The 14450-nt window shown below is 40.3% G+C and overlaps 1 protein-coding gene across 5 annotated transcripts in view; it reads left to right on the top strand.

Moving 5' to 3' along the window:
- Nucleotides 1–14450, top strand: part of MPDZ (multiple PDZ domain crumbs cell polarity complex component) — a 98738-nt gene that overhangs the window by 50514 nt on the left and 33774 nt on the right. For all 5 annotated transcript variants that reach the window (XM_086769910.1, XM_086769909.1, XM_086769908.1 and 2 more), the window contains 4 exons: nt 778–901; nt 6101–6299; nt 9213–9254; nt 13719–13823. In XM_086769910.1, the coding sequence (XP_086626036.1) occupies nt 778–901; nt 6101–6299; nt 9213–9254; nt 13719–13823 (470 nt within the window). The remainder of the gene's footprint in view (nt 1–777; nt 902–6100; nt 6300–9212; nt 9255–13718; nt 13824–14450) is intronic.

The following is a 14450-nucleotide window of genomic DNA, read 5'->3' as shown; positions in this document are numbered from 1 at the left end:
ATGTGGTACCTCACATCAAAACTTACAGATTTATACCTGTCCAAAAGAGGAGATAATGTATGGCATCCAGATAGTCATCTCCCAGAGACTAGTAATGCAAGGGTGTATAAAAGTCTGCTCATACCTCACAGCAGTAAACACCGCTGAACCACAGTGTACCTACTGGGCAGGCCAGAGGGCTTTCCTTATCCCCTGTTAACCTCTGCAGAGACAGGGGTGCAAGGAGGAGGTGCATAACTGGAAACCAGGCCTGGGAAGCCAAGGGGGAGCGGTGTGGAAGACTTGCATGCTGGTGTTTGTGCAAGCCTGCACAGTTCAGTTCACGAACTAGCCTGTGATGCCACAGTGTGCAAACATAGTATTCCTTTATATGACAATCACTGTCATGTTTCTTTTTTCTTCCATTCAGTGATTTATTAAGAAATTTTTAAAAGAGATACAATTTCTTACAAGATTTGTTACTTTAGCACTGGCAGATTGTCAGACATCTGTGGTGAATGAGACTGAGCCCTTGAACTCATCACAGTAATTTTAAGAGTGTAACTGATGTCCCTAAATTGAAAGCATACTTCGCGGTAGATTTGGTATGTTACCTGAACGAAAACAGAAACCTGATGTGTGTTTTGATTTTTGAGGGACTGACTTTTCAAATGTCTGTATAAGGGATCTATTAAGTATGGCCTAGCTTTTGTATAAAGTAAGATGTGCTGAGGTCAATGTGTCCTATCGTATTTTTATCTTTGTATTCTGAACTGATGCTGTTTTCCCTTGTGTTAGGATCAAGTGCTTTTAATGGAAAAGAGATGCCCAGTATCTTTAGAGGCAAGTTCCACAAGCCCAAATTCAGTCAAAAACATCTATGAGAAGACTATCACTATTGCAAAAGGCAATTCAAGTCTAGGTAAGGTACCTAACATTTTTGTAACCTGTTTTTCTCATATGTTTCCTGTTTTATTAATAAAGTCTAAACCTTTTCCTTTTAGTGTGGAAAGCATAACAGGATATTCATTCTTTACTGCTCTTGCCTGCTTGGCTGTGATGGCACTGGATCTGTTTACTGTCACCATGAACACAGAAGTAAAGTGTCCAGTCTCACTGAGACCTTTTTTTTTTTTTTTTTTTTTTTTTCCTCATTTTGTAGAGAATTTCAGAATTTTAAATATCTGCAATCTGCAACTACCTGACCATACTGATTAGAAGCACATTTTGGAGTGAACAGTCAGAACCGAGGGAAATGTTTTTCAATGTCCTCTGCTGGTCTCTGATGTGGCTCTGGGCAGTGTGAGGGGGAGCATGGGGACAGCATCCTCCCAGGCCAGTTCCCAGAGCTGGTACAGGGGAGGCATTGTGGTGGGAGGCAGTGGTGCTCCCCTCCTGTTCATGACCAGTAGGTTTATTTGTTTTGGTTCAGGTTCCTGATGCCATTTCTTCTGGCCAACTGCATTTACTCTCTGGTATTGGTAGGGCTGGAGGCTGCATGGGTGCTGGCTGTTTGCGGTGACTCCAAAAATACTTTAAGATGGGTTGTCCACAGAAAGCACGCTGAAAGCAGCTCATGGGCCCCTTGTTCATAAACAGCTGCCACTCAGGAATCCCTTGCTGTGCAGAGATGAGTGGAGTGCTGTGATGCTGTAATTCAGTGGGTGCTTCTGCCTGAAATGAACTTCCCTCTGATGACTGGATGCTCACTCTACCCTCTATCATTCTCTTCTTTGTGACGCAGCCAACCTCCAAACTAGATCAGGAACAGATCTGATTTAAAATCAGCCTCCCCGAAATACAAAGCTGCAGGCAAGGCTGACGTGGGTATAAGTTTTGACTTTCATTAGTATGAGATGCTTGGGTAACTACTACCTTTACTAGCCTCATTGCCAGGCTGTATAAAGTAGAGGTCACTGTGCAGTTCCAGACATCTGGATTTTGTTAAAAAAATTTTTCTTTGCAATAACCTCTTAACTCAATGGAGCAGTGTTTTTCATGTATCTCTATGGATATTTTAAGTGCAGTCAACATACAAAGCAAATTTCACATCAAGCATAATACACCATAACAAACTTGGGGCAGGGTGCACATTGGCAGACTTCAGGTGCTTGAAAAGTGAGACTGGCCTCTCATGTATACATGGTATAACTATGACTAAATGCCTTCTCCTGACTTTTAACTGTAATCTTTTTCTTCCAGTCTGTTTGTACTTTGGCCTGGGAAGCTGCCTGGGCACAGTAACCAATTTACACACATGGCTGCACTGCTTTTAACTTTCATTTTTACAAAAGGAGCTAAATCAAGAGCTGTGAATGCTGTTGAAACCTCCAGCTGCATCAATTGTTTCAGTTGAGAACTGGCACTTCTTTTTTCCTTTTAAATGGTGTCACCCATAGCTTGCAACAGCTCTTCAAATACAGCCACAGCTGGAGCGATAACCTTTTGGTTGTGATTTTTAAAAGGTAAGAGGACAAAGGACCCACATGAAAGAAGAGCTGAAATGCTGTTGTCCTGTGTGCTTCATTTGGTAACTTGACAGTGGCATTTGCATTTCCAGCCTGAAACTGTAGCTATCCAAAGTGTGACATCAGCCTTGCAGATCTGTTGTAATGAGGATGTCGGCATAGAAACTGAGAGTGATATTTTTCTGAAGTGCTATTACTCTAGCCTCAGGAATAGTGGTGTTTGTTACTGGTTTAACCAGGCAGCAAATTTCATAATTTCAAACCACATTTCAGCTGTTTCCTTGGCAGTCCGCTTTTCTGTGCACACTGCCTGTATTCTGGTGGAGACCAGTCTGTTGCAGAGTTATGTTTACATTCAAGTCTGACTGAGTAACGTGTATGAGCACATCTGTCAAGAGATGGTTATTGGAAGGAGTATGTGAGTGTAAATGCTGGCAGAACCGCCCCAGGACGCCACCCGTAAATACTGTAGAATCATATAATAGAATAATTCAACAGTTTGAGTTGGAAGGGACCTTTAAAGGTCATGTAGTCCAACCCCCCCTGAAAGGAGCAGGAACGTCTTCAGCTAGATCAGATTGCTCAGAGCCCTGTCCAACTTGGCCTTGAATGTTTCCAGGGATGAGGTATCTACCACCTCTCTGGGCAGCCTCTTCAAGTGTTTCACCACACTCGTCATAAAAAAAAAAATATTTCTTATGTCAGATCTGTATCTACCTCATAGTTTAAAACCATTACACCTTGTTCTATCACAACAGATCCTGTTAAAAAGTTTGTCCTGATTTTTCTTATAAGCCTCCTTTAAGTACTGGAAGGCTCTCGCCAGAGCCTTCTCTTTGCCAAGTTGAAGAACCCCAATTCTCTAAGTCTGTTTTCGTAGGAGAGGTGCTCCAGCCCTCTGATCATCTTCATAGCCCTCCTCTGGACTTGCTCCAACAGGTCCACCTCCTTATGTTGGGGGCTCCAGAGCTGGAGGTGCACATCCATCTGTGATGTGCTCAACATTGTAACATTACTAATCTAAGGGGTAGGTAGCAGACAGTTTACCTCTAGTTTTTCTAATAGCAAGGCAATTCGTCAGTGGTATTATGTGTGTCAGAGGTCTAATGCACCTGTGTTTAAATTAGACCTGACCACAGTTGACATAATTAGTTTGCTAATCATAAATACAAATCTCCAGTCAATGGTAACACCAAATTCTTTCATCAGTTTGATATAAATTGCCATCCTGAAGATGGATTTTGCAGTTTTTCCAAAAGATAAACCTTGTCTTCCACATACTAAAGTAGAGGGATACATGTGTTCCTGTATCTAAGAAGCTTATTGGGCAGTTCCTTGCTAGTCAGGGCTCCTTTGTCATACTGTAGACAGCTGTGTTGATCTTAACTACAAGTGGATGTGAGGAGCCAACACTTACATCAAAGAGATTTTTGTTTTCTGAAAGGAGCCCTAAAAAGCATAAATTAGTATCTGGAATAGTGTTGCTCTTTCAATAGTTACAGTGTTTTATTTTTCTCCTCCAAGACAGATGTTTAGGCAGATTTTGTATGGTTGGCTGAGTTTGGGTAGCCTGAGGCTTATAGCTACCTTCTAAACTCTGTTCAGCCAGTCTGTCTCCCAAGGTCTAAGGTCATAGAGTAAAGTGTTCAGTTTCTATCTTCGGTTGCTATGTTTCTATATAAAAGATTAGAATTTTTCATAGTCAGTATCCTTGGAGGTTTTGCTCTGGGTAGCTATAATCTTCTTTCCACTCACAGTCTGGACAATAAGGTAAGAGCTTACAGACACACAACTGCACAATCAGTGCTTGCTAGCCTGATGTTTACATACAAAACTTCTTTTGTGGTGGATAACACAATGAAGTGATCATTGCCTCCTTCTCTAATAGATATTCCTCTGTAAGGTGTTCTTATTTCAGTGGCTTCATCTTGTTAGTACAGGAAAGCTTCCATGTTAGTGCAAAAAGAAGAATAAAACCAAGTTTGGTAGTATTAAGATAGTGGAAGTCCCCACTGGGTGGACTTGCAGGGTGCTGGCCCTTCAGCTACCTTTCCATTGCCTTAGTGAAGAAGAGTTTTTCCTGGAACTGTGTCGTAGTTCAGCCCCAACGGGGACCAGACTACGCAGTCTCTCTCTCACTCCCCCCACTCTCCGAGAGAATAGGAGGAGATTTGACAAACAAAAGAAAACCAGGAAAAAAAAAAACCAAACACGCAGGTTGAGATTGAACAAAAAGTAAATTTAACAGTAATGACAGAAGAAAACAATAGAGTGATGGAACACAAATACAGTATAATAGCTCACAACAGATCTCTACATCCAGTCTCTTGCAACTAGGAGGGCCTCCCTTCAGCACCCTCCTCACTTATATACTGAGCATGATGTCAGATGGGATGGAATAGCCCTTTGGCTAATTTGGGTAAATTAACCCCAGCTGTTAGCTAATTAGTTAACTATCCCAGCCATAGGGGCTACCAGCTTCAGTTCTCCAGCCAGCTCAGGTAAATATTAACTCTATCCTGGCCAGAACCAGGACAAACTGTCATAGAATCATAGAATGGTTAGGGTTGGAAGGGACCTTCAAAGGTCATCTAGTCCAATCCCCCTGCAAGAAGCAGGGACATCCCCCACTAGATCAGGTTGCTTAGAGCCTTATCCAACCTGACCTTGAACGTTTCCAGGGATAGGGCATCTACCACCTCTCTGGGCAACCTGTTCCAGCGCTCTACAACCCTCATTGTAAAAAATTTTTTCCTAATATCTAATCTGAATCTACCTCCCTCTGTTTTAAAACCATTACCCCTATTTCATGAGCACCAGCTGCCCTGGAAGTAATAGTGACAACTCATCCATGTAAGAACAGTCGCAAGGACACGTGAAGCCCAGTAGCACAAGTAAGTCCTCATGGGCTCCCCAGGGGGGAAGAGCATCTCTGTCTCGTTTCCCATTAGTGAAAAGAAAGTGGAGTCAAATGCTGTTTATAAACATAGAGAAGAAGTGTCCTACAGGGACATAGGTGGGATCATGGTATAACTCAAGTAGTGAACTGTATCCATCAGTAGTGCATGGGCTCTCACAAAAGTCAGGATGCTTGTCTGGGCCTAAGCGGTGGCTCACCTAGGAGTGCGGGAAGGCAGCCGGTATCTCAGCGGTATCTGATTTGGGCTTTCTATTGAAAATAAAAGTGTGTGGTTGTATCGGCCCTATGCTCCTAATTAGCTGTTTAATCATTTCACCTCTTTTCCAAAAAGAACTATCAGAAACTAAACTGAAATGTGGTGTATAAATGAGTGTACCATTCAGAAGAGTTGTCAATTTGCCTGGTTTAGAAGCAATTTAATTACTTTTTTGTTTATTTTCTGCGTAAGTTTTCCACTGTCTTAGTGGGTTTTTTTTTTGTATGTTGAGCCTGGTATGTGAAATGACACAAGGTAAAGTAAAGATACTGTGACTGTGATTTGTAACTACCATCTCCAGTTGGAAGAAAGGAAATGCAAAGGAGAATAAAAGCAATGTTTATAGACTTACTGACACATTAGCAGGTGGGCTGGCTGGCTTTTACCTTTCCTGCCCCAGGTTACATTTCTTTCCCTTGGTGCTCGGCCCTGGGGCTCAAAGATACTGCTAACTGTTTCATGTATTTTTCACTGTAGGGATGACGGTGAGTTCCAATAAAGATGGCTCAGGAATGATAGTCCGCAGCATCATCCATGGAGGCTCAATAAGTCGAGATGGACGGATTGGTGTGGGGGACTGCATCCTGTCCATTAATGAAGAGTCAACTACTAATTTAACCAATGCACAAGCCCGGGCTATGCTAAGGAGGCATTCGCTCATTGGACCAGATATAAAGTAGGTAAAGCTAGATGATGAATTGTGGTAGGAAGAGGATAATAATCAAAATTCTATTATTTATGCAAGTATTGTAAATGAAAATTTTGTTTGTTTTTACAACATGAATTTAAGTTGCAGCTTCAGGAGGGTGATTCACCTTCAGATTACAGCTTCATGGGTTTGAAAGATAAGATCACTTGTGTGAGAGGCTTTGGATGTTCTTAGAAAAGTTGTTACTGTCATTAGTAACCATCATCATTACTGCCCTGCCTGCTGTTATTGAAGGAATGGGATTAGTCAGAGTTTTACATTCATAGTATGACTCTTCTAAAGAAAGTAAGGATTTCCTCAAGGTGTTTGTGTTTCTCAAGAGTGGGCTGTCCTGGCCATCACACAAGTGATTTCGTTTGATGGAGATCTTTGTAATGGATTTTGGTTTTGACTGCCAGACAGAAAGTATGACATGTGATGTTGATGCAGGAAAGTAATACTTGACACATTTTCAGTACATCTGTGATAAACAGCAAAAACAGTCTGTTTTGTGAAGTCACTTCCAAGTTTTTATTAGTACGTACAAAGGAGCTGTTGCTCTAGTGCATAAATATCTACTCTTGGGAGTACTACTTTAAACTTGCTGTAATTAATACAAATTTTGAAAAATCTGCTTGCTTGATGATGAAGTTTCTTCTTACCAAGTTCACTCAGTTTACAGAATTTTAACTTTCCCTTAAAGTACAGTTCTTTCTAGCTGTCATGGCTGTGGAGTTAACTTTGCCCACATGCACCATCTGGAAGTGAGGTTGTCCCTAAGCTTGTGGACAGTGTTCTAGATACACCAATTCTGCGTTTACACCTCCAAAAATCTAGTAGCTGTTTTTCTCAAACCCATGGTAACATGGATTGGGCCAAGTCTGCAAATGGGATTAGTGGAGCTGTTGGTAATAGAAGTCTCAGCTTCTTTAAGAGGGTAGCCTTTGAGGGGTCAGTTCAGTCCCAGTGCGGTTGCAGGTAACTGTGTGGTTTCTGTCAGTCCAAAATGGACTACAGGGCCTTCCATTCTTCCCCAGAAGTATTCTAGCTTTGAAAAGACTTGGCATTTTGAGAACAGGTAGGCAAAGCGTCATCACTGTGGGTGACAGGCTTAATTGTCTGCCCCATAGCTGTCATGTGTTTAGGATTATGATTTAATGCAAGCTGGTTTAAATAATGGGATATGCTCATATAATGAATTACATTATTGTCAATCCTATCATGAGTATGAGTGAGTCAATGCTGATAAAATGTAACACTGTTTATTATTATAGGCTTTCAGACTGTATTATAATTCTGACTGCCATGACTGAAATCAGTTGGTATGTGCGCATGCATGTGTGTGTACATCTGCTGAGATACATAAATGCTACAGCACCATTTTTCTGTGAGGAGTCTTTTATTAGTGCCATAGTTACGTGATCAAACACAGATGTGTTCATTATTTGTGCTTATCCTTTTGTAGCTGCTGCATTTTACACTATGTGACTATAGGTTGTGTTTTGTAGTCTTAGTCTCTTGCAGATATGTCAGAAATACCAAAATCTTATGTTAGATGTGAATATCCAGATTTTCCAGAGAAAAGTGCATCCCCTTTCAGAAACAGCTCACAGAAAAGGGGAGTTGCTATTTATATTCTTAAAATTTTTGCTTCTGGTTTTCAATTTATGTTCTTCGGTGCATTCCCATGATAAGAAGTTAAAGTGAAGCTGTCTTCTGCACTTCAAAGAACTGAAAGACCAAATCCTTTGGTAGCTTCTAAAGGAGTGTTGAAGAATAAGGACAGTCTTTTTGGACCTACATAGTTTTGATACAAAACTATTCGCATAATTAAACTTTTCTGTAATTTCTACTTTCAGGAACAGTACAGGATCCCAGAAAAATATGTATACATAATACATGTTTGTATTATGATGCAAACATGTGGGTAATGTCCCAAATCACAACTTTGGACATATGGAACATTATCTTATGATAATTCGTCCTGTTGGCTGAGAAGGATACACATCTATATAGATGTCATTTCAGAGCTAGTGTTGTGCACCACCATGCAGGATTTACGATTTAAGGGCCAGCATTTCAAATAAGCAAGTTGAATCTCTTTGGTGTCTTCCTTAGGAAACAAGAGTGCACAAGCACTCAGGTGTGGCCATCTTGGTGTCATTCTGTTTTATCTGTACAGGGCTGCAAAGCTGGCACCTTAACTTTTAGACTGAGCTTTTTTTGGGTAGCAGGGTACTCTCAAAAAGTGATTAAGCAGAAATATTTTAATTTCAGGGCTGTATTTCAGTGGCAAACATTATTTGCTGAGAAAACAGAAAGCTGTTCTTATTTGTCACATATAGGCTTTGTTTTTTTATTAAAGGAAATTTTTGAATAGTTCAAGAACAAGCAGTCTGAATTTCAGACTTAGATATTGAATTTTTTTCTGCTTTGTGTGTGGAAAACCAGATGCATGGCCTTACCAGCATGCATTCTGTTTCACTTCTCAATCCACCTTGCCAGGAGCTCTTGTATTTCTGTAATAATAGCCAGGGTTTTGTGCTTAGCAGCAGCTGCTTATAACATCTGTCAGATAATTACAGAGCTGAATCAGAATTCACCTGCCTAAAGTGTGGGGATGAATTCCTGATCAAGAAATGAAAGCTAGATTGCAATTCCATTTTCCATGCTTGTTAATAATCACTGCTATAAACAATAACAAAGAACAGATGCTTTGAGGGGGATGTGTAGATGAAGTGGAGGTGGAATGCGAAGAAAAAGAAAAGAAAAAGAAGAAAGAAAAATAAAAGCAGCTCACATGTTTAACTACATAAGTATGCCTCTTGCATTCAGCATGAGACACTGACATTTGTTAACACCATAGTAAAAAGATGCTACATCATATGCTTCACATTCTAGATCTTCTCCATCACCTGCTGATGATCAGGCCCTCTTTTATGTGTGAGTATTGGCGATTCAGAACCTCATTATGGCTCTATGTTGCAACTTGTCTGTAAAATCATTCCATGCTTTTATGACATCCATAGTAACGTCAGGGATATATCCAGATATAGGTACATATTCTTTCTCTCTTTGTTTGTGTGTGTGTGTGTGTGTGTGTGTGTGCATGCACATGTGGCTGCATATGTGGGTGTCTGTATTTTTTTAAAAAGCTATGAGAGTATGTGTGTGTGTGTGTGTGTATATATGTATATATATTTGGCTTTAAACTTGAAGATTGGAGCATACTTCCTACCACTGGAACAAAAACACTTGTATTCTAAAAAAATATTGTTAATATTTTTTAAATTCATCTATAACAGCCACCCCAGACGTGCTCAGAGCACATATGCATGTGTGTGCGTGTGTACAGGGTTCGCTGCTAGAATTGGCATAAGTGTAATGTACTGATATCTGGATTAATCTCAGTGTCATATTTTCTGTGGCACTTGCGTTTTACTTCCTTCATGTATAAAAAGGTTCAAATGAGACCTTAAGTGTTAATGACCATAATTTGTCCTGAACATTTTCCATACTTTGTTATTTGATTTGTTGGTGTTCCAAGGTTTTGTGTGGCTGTTCAGTCAAGCATGTGATAAATGTTCCTCTGTACTGCATGTGATGTTGTGTTTGCAAGATATTTTCATATGTACACTCTTTAGTGTTTCCATTGTCACTGCTTTCATTGCTAGTGCATATCTCTGGGGGGAGGAGGGCAGTTGTAGCTCTCAAGAAAGGAAATGAGAACACTTCCACCTTCAAGCTGTACAGCTATGAAAGAGAGGAAATGATTACACCCTGCGTATACTTTCCCTTGAAATTATTGAACTTTAACTTCTCTTGCAGATAAGAAATGAAACATCAGTAGAGCAGACACTTATTTCCTGTTTTCTATGTCCTCGTTCCTATTTCCTGACGCTTGTTTGTCTTACTCTCTTCCCTGTCACCATATTAAGGCAACCATCATTCAGTTTGGAGATGAACCATTCAGATGCCTGGGTGGATTTTTATTTCCACTTTAAAGCACAAGGGTCAACAGAGTTGACTAGAGGAGCTCAACACCCTTCTTATTCTGGACCCCTCATCACCCTAGTCACTGGTCTGGTTGTCTTCAGACCTCACTGTGATCTCAAAGAAGTGAGTTACAGTAGTGATCCAGCAAATAATGGATTTGATAACTGTGGGGTGCCTGCCCATGAGGTACTAAACAGGGAAAAAATTATTGGCAGATATAAATACAAAGTCTTAGTATACTCTGACCTTGCTCGGTGTCACAGAAAGCAGGAGCAGGACAGCCAGCCGCTTAGCACAGACTGCTTTCTGGTATGTATATTTCATGAAACTCTTAATTTTCAGCAGAGTTAGATTTTTTTGTATAACTTTTCATTTCAACAATAACAGATGAAGGAAAGAAGGGATGAGGATAGTCACGTCAGTAGTAGAGCTTAGCTAGTAAGAGCAGCTGGGGAAACCTTTGCAGTTAACTGAGCTTTGGAAATCGTGAGCAAGAAACAAAGGTGAACTCCTACAGAGAGTATACCTTTTCATGCATTTGATCCACATAATTTGGTTTTCTGTGCTATTTTTTGCAAAATGCAATTAAGTGTTCTGATTTATATTTATGAAGTAGCTGAAGCATTATGGAAGTTTAGTTGTAGATAAGCATGAGCAGGTAAAAACATGTTGAATGTTTCTCTGAGTGCTTAAAATTAGGCAATTAGAACTGTAGTTAAGCACTAGAATAGAAATAATGTTATTTTCCAATGTGTTAAAATGTAACAACTCACAGTGATACTATCTAAATTTGACTCCATCTATGGAAATCAAGTAGGTAATTCAGTTGCTCAATTTCAGATACATTTTTTTAAATAGTGGAGTGAACCTCTTTTCTTCTCTGTTCCTCTGCTGTACACAGAAATGGGAGGTTACCTGTCTACGAGAGCTTTTGGGAGATGTTTGTAAGTAGCATAAAAGGCTGTTTGAGAGCATCCTTTGAGCTCTACCTTTTGAATATCCCAGCACAATGTTAGTAATTCATTCATATGATGAAAAATGATAGAGTATCCCAGAAGTTGCTGTGCATATGGTTTGCCTCCCCCTCAGCTGATCTCTAATGCTGATGTTGCAGAGCAGTATGGGGTTAGGACTACTATTACTCTTGGACTTTGAGACCATGCATAATTGTTTGCTATGTGCTCCTTGCACAAAAGGACTGGACAGGAGTTGAAAGGTGTTGGATGCTCTGCTTGATCACATTCTACTGTTTATATCCAGCTGAATCTGGGCATGGCTGTTTCTTTTTTAGGAGCCTGTCGTTCACCTTTCCATACTTTGAACAATAGCTTCCAGCTGCAGTTTAGCATAAAGGTGATTGTCCAAGCCTTCTAGCCAGCAGAAATGTTACTTGCAGTTCTAGTTTCTTTACTGCAGCTGTCTTTCAAGGGAAAATACATTATTTCATAGATATTTTTGTGGAGGGAGAATTGATTAGTTGTTCAAGATGAAACTGATTAATATAACTGGATGAATGATACATTTTCTTTCATTGAAATGCAGCTTGCACATCTTGTAGCTTTGGTAGAGGCAAGGTATTCTTATGGGCTTACCGGGTGGTGCTTTTGCAGCAGCATTTGCCCTGTGAGAGTTTTGTGACCATAATACTAGCACTTTGTTATAGTTCAACACACTTTTTTGAGTTGGACATGGGTGAGAAGTAGTAGTGATTACTTTCACAAACTCTTTTCCCTCTTGCTTCTCTCCATTTCACTACTAGGGCTTCACAGAATAACTGCTGCTTGTATTGGTGTTTCTCAGTGCTGGAATGCCCTCAGGAAAGACAGATAAGGGTCAATAACCTTCTGCTGAGTGTTTGTTCCCTAGTGCATGTTAACTCCCCAGCACTTCAGAATAAAAACACTTTGTGAAAAGCATGTAACACTTGCGTGTTTGAAAAAAGACCAAAGCAGAAGAGAGAGGAGATTTAAGAAAGAGAAAATAAGCTGGTGATAACATAGATGATCTCGAAATTGCAGTTAAAAAGAACTCAAGAGTTCCTCCTGTTCATCACCCTGGGCACCTTGTTAATGATCATCTTCTGCATAGACACAGTAGATGTGAGAGGAGGTAGAGAACATGCTTCGTCAGAGACATAGACAATGAAGAAAGATGGTTCTTATGTTAATTTTGCTAGAATGTTTTGGACAGTCATCATCAGCCTTGTGAAAGTTTATTTGCTCTGCCTTCTAGTACTTGCTGTATTCAGCAGGAAACCAATGAGAGGGGGAATCAATGGCAGTCAGGGAGTGACAGATAGAATAGGACTCCAGTCAGGGAGTGAGAGGCAGGAGAGGGCTTCAAGTAAGTGAGAAACTCAGAGCTGGAGTCTCTTGTCAGCAGCTTATATATGTCCTTGTGAATTGGTCAAGATTTTTTTTTTTTCCCTGGGTGTTCATATTTCTTTTAATCATGTGATGCACAGGAGGACAGCCTTTTTTTAAAAGTTCTTTTTCCATCAGCCTCACTTCTTGTCAGACTTGGATCTGATAGCTAAGCTGCTTAATGAACAACTCAAGGTTTTTCAGAAGACAAAGCGTCGTTAAAGGAGGGCCATCTAAGTAGCCCTATTTAGATCATGATGTCCTTTTGCCTGTAGAAGGAATTTTTAAAGAAATATTCTTCATACCTTAATCTTTTTTCCTTCTCTTTGTTTCCCCCATCCCAGTCTATTGGGCCGTTTCTGTTTCTGGCGTTCAAATATGATCAGGTTATACCAGGGGTTCAGGAGTCTGCATGTCATTTGGCTGGTGAAACATGACTGTCTGACTGTTTCAAGCTGGCTGGAAGTGCATGAAAGGATGGAGAAAGGAGTTGAGAAGGGAATTGCTCCGTGCAGCATAGGTGGTGTGCTATAACATGTTTCTGTATCCAAACTGATGCAATATTTTTCATGAAAAGCATAGAAGCCTAAAATACATAAAAAACCACCCAGGAAAGCACAAAACGTCTTGCATGCCGGCTTCCAGAAGCATTTTCAGCCAGCATTTAGGATGGTAGTGGTGCCTCACACCGCACAGATCCTTCAGTGTTTGTCTTTGCACGAGGAATCTCTGTTTTAACTGAAGCTGAATTGTCTGTATTACTGTCTTGTCACTGTTGAAACACCATTTACTTAAAATGGAGTGGCCAGAAATCAGAAAATTACATGCCGTTCAGCTGCCTAATTTGACCATAAATGCGTATTTGTTCCAAAGTCACAAAGGATTCATATAGCTCTGTATTCCCAACATACCAGTAGTTTTTGTGGCTTTGAAGTCAATGACAACATCAAGTAGTCTTCAGTGGTTTCCTCATATCCCTTCGTCACACCCACCGAAGGCAGGACCAGCAGTCCTCATGCTACTTTAATCATGTCCCATTTTATTGCAGTATTACGTATGTACCAGCAGAAAATTTAGACGAGTACAGGGCCAGTTTGGGACAACAGACAGAGGGAGCTGTGCTACTTGAACTTTTTCCTTCACAATCTGTCAGGTGAGTTACTTACTGTTCTCCCCTAGGAGTCTCAGATGACCTCTTACCATACACTTTACACGGTTCAGGAAGATAAGTTTTATTTTAGAAGGCCTGAAAGATGGATAATTTTCTTCAGACCAGCAGCCATTACAGTTAAAAGCTGTTCAGAATAAAATTTTTGCTTTGGCTAGCAATTTTGTCTGACATTTTTACAAGGCTGTTTTATAGGTCTTTGATCTTCCCAAAAAGGAGACTGAATACTGCCTCATCCTAAACTTCTTTTAAATACCATGCAATTTGGTTTATGTATCACCACAAATATTCAGTGTTTCCAAGAGAAGAATTTGGCATTTCTGGTCTTTCCAGAACTTATACTGGAAAGAGTGATTTATGCTGTCCTTTTCCACGAGTTTCAAAAATTAATTAAAGTTACAGGCCAGAATATTCAAAGTGACTAATAATTTTTGTTTTCTTGAAATTAATCTCCAAAAGCAGTAACTGTTTTTGAATGCTACTGTTGTAATTTGTTCTCTTTTGGAAACAATCATAGAATAGTGAGGGTTGGAAAGGACCTTTAAAGGTCATCTAGCCCAACCCCCCTGCAAGGAGCAGGGACATCTCCAGCCAGATCAGGTTGCTCAGAGC

This window comes from Chlamydotis macqueenii, chromosome Z, assembly GCF_036417535.1.
Source record: "Chlamydotis macqueenii isolate bChlMac1 chromosome Z, bChlMac1.mat, whole genome shotgun sequence".
Classification (NCBI taxonomy): domain Eukaryota; kingdom Metazoa; phylum Chordata; class Aves; order Otidiformes; family Otididae; genus Chlamydotis; species Chlamydotis macqueenii.
Note: the sequence above shows the minus strand (reverse complement) of the source record. Positions and strands in the feature narration are given on the sequence as shown.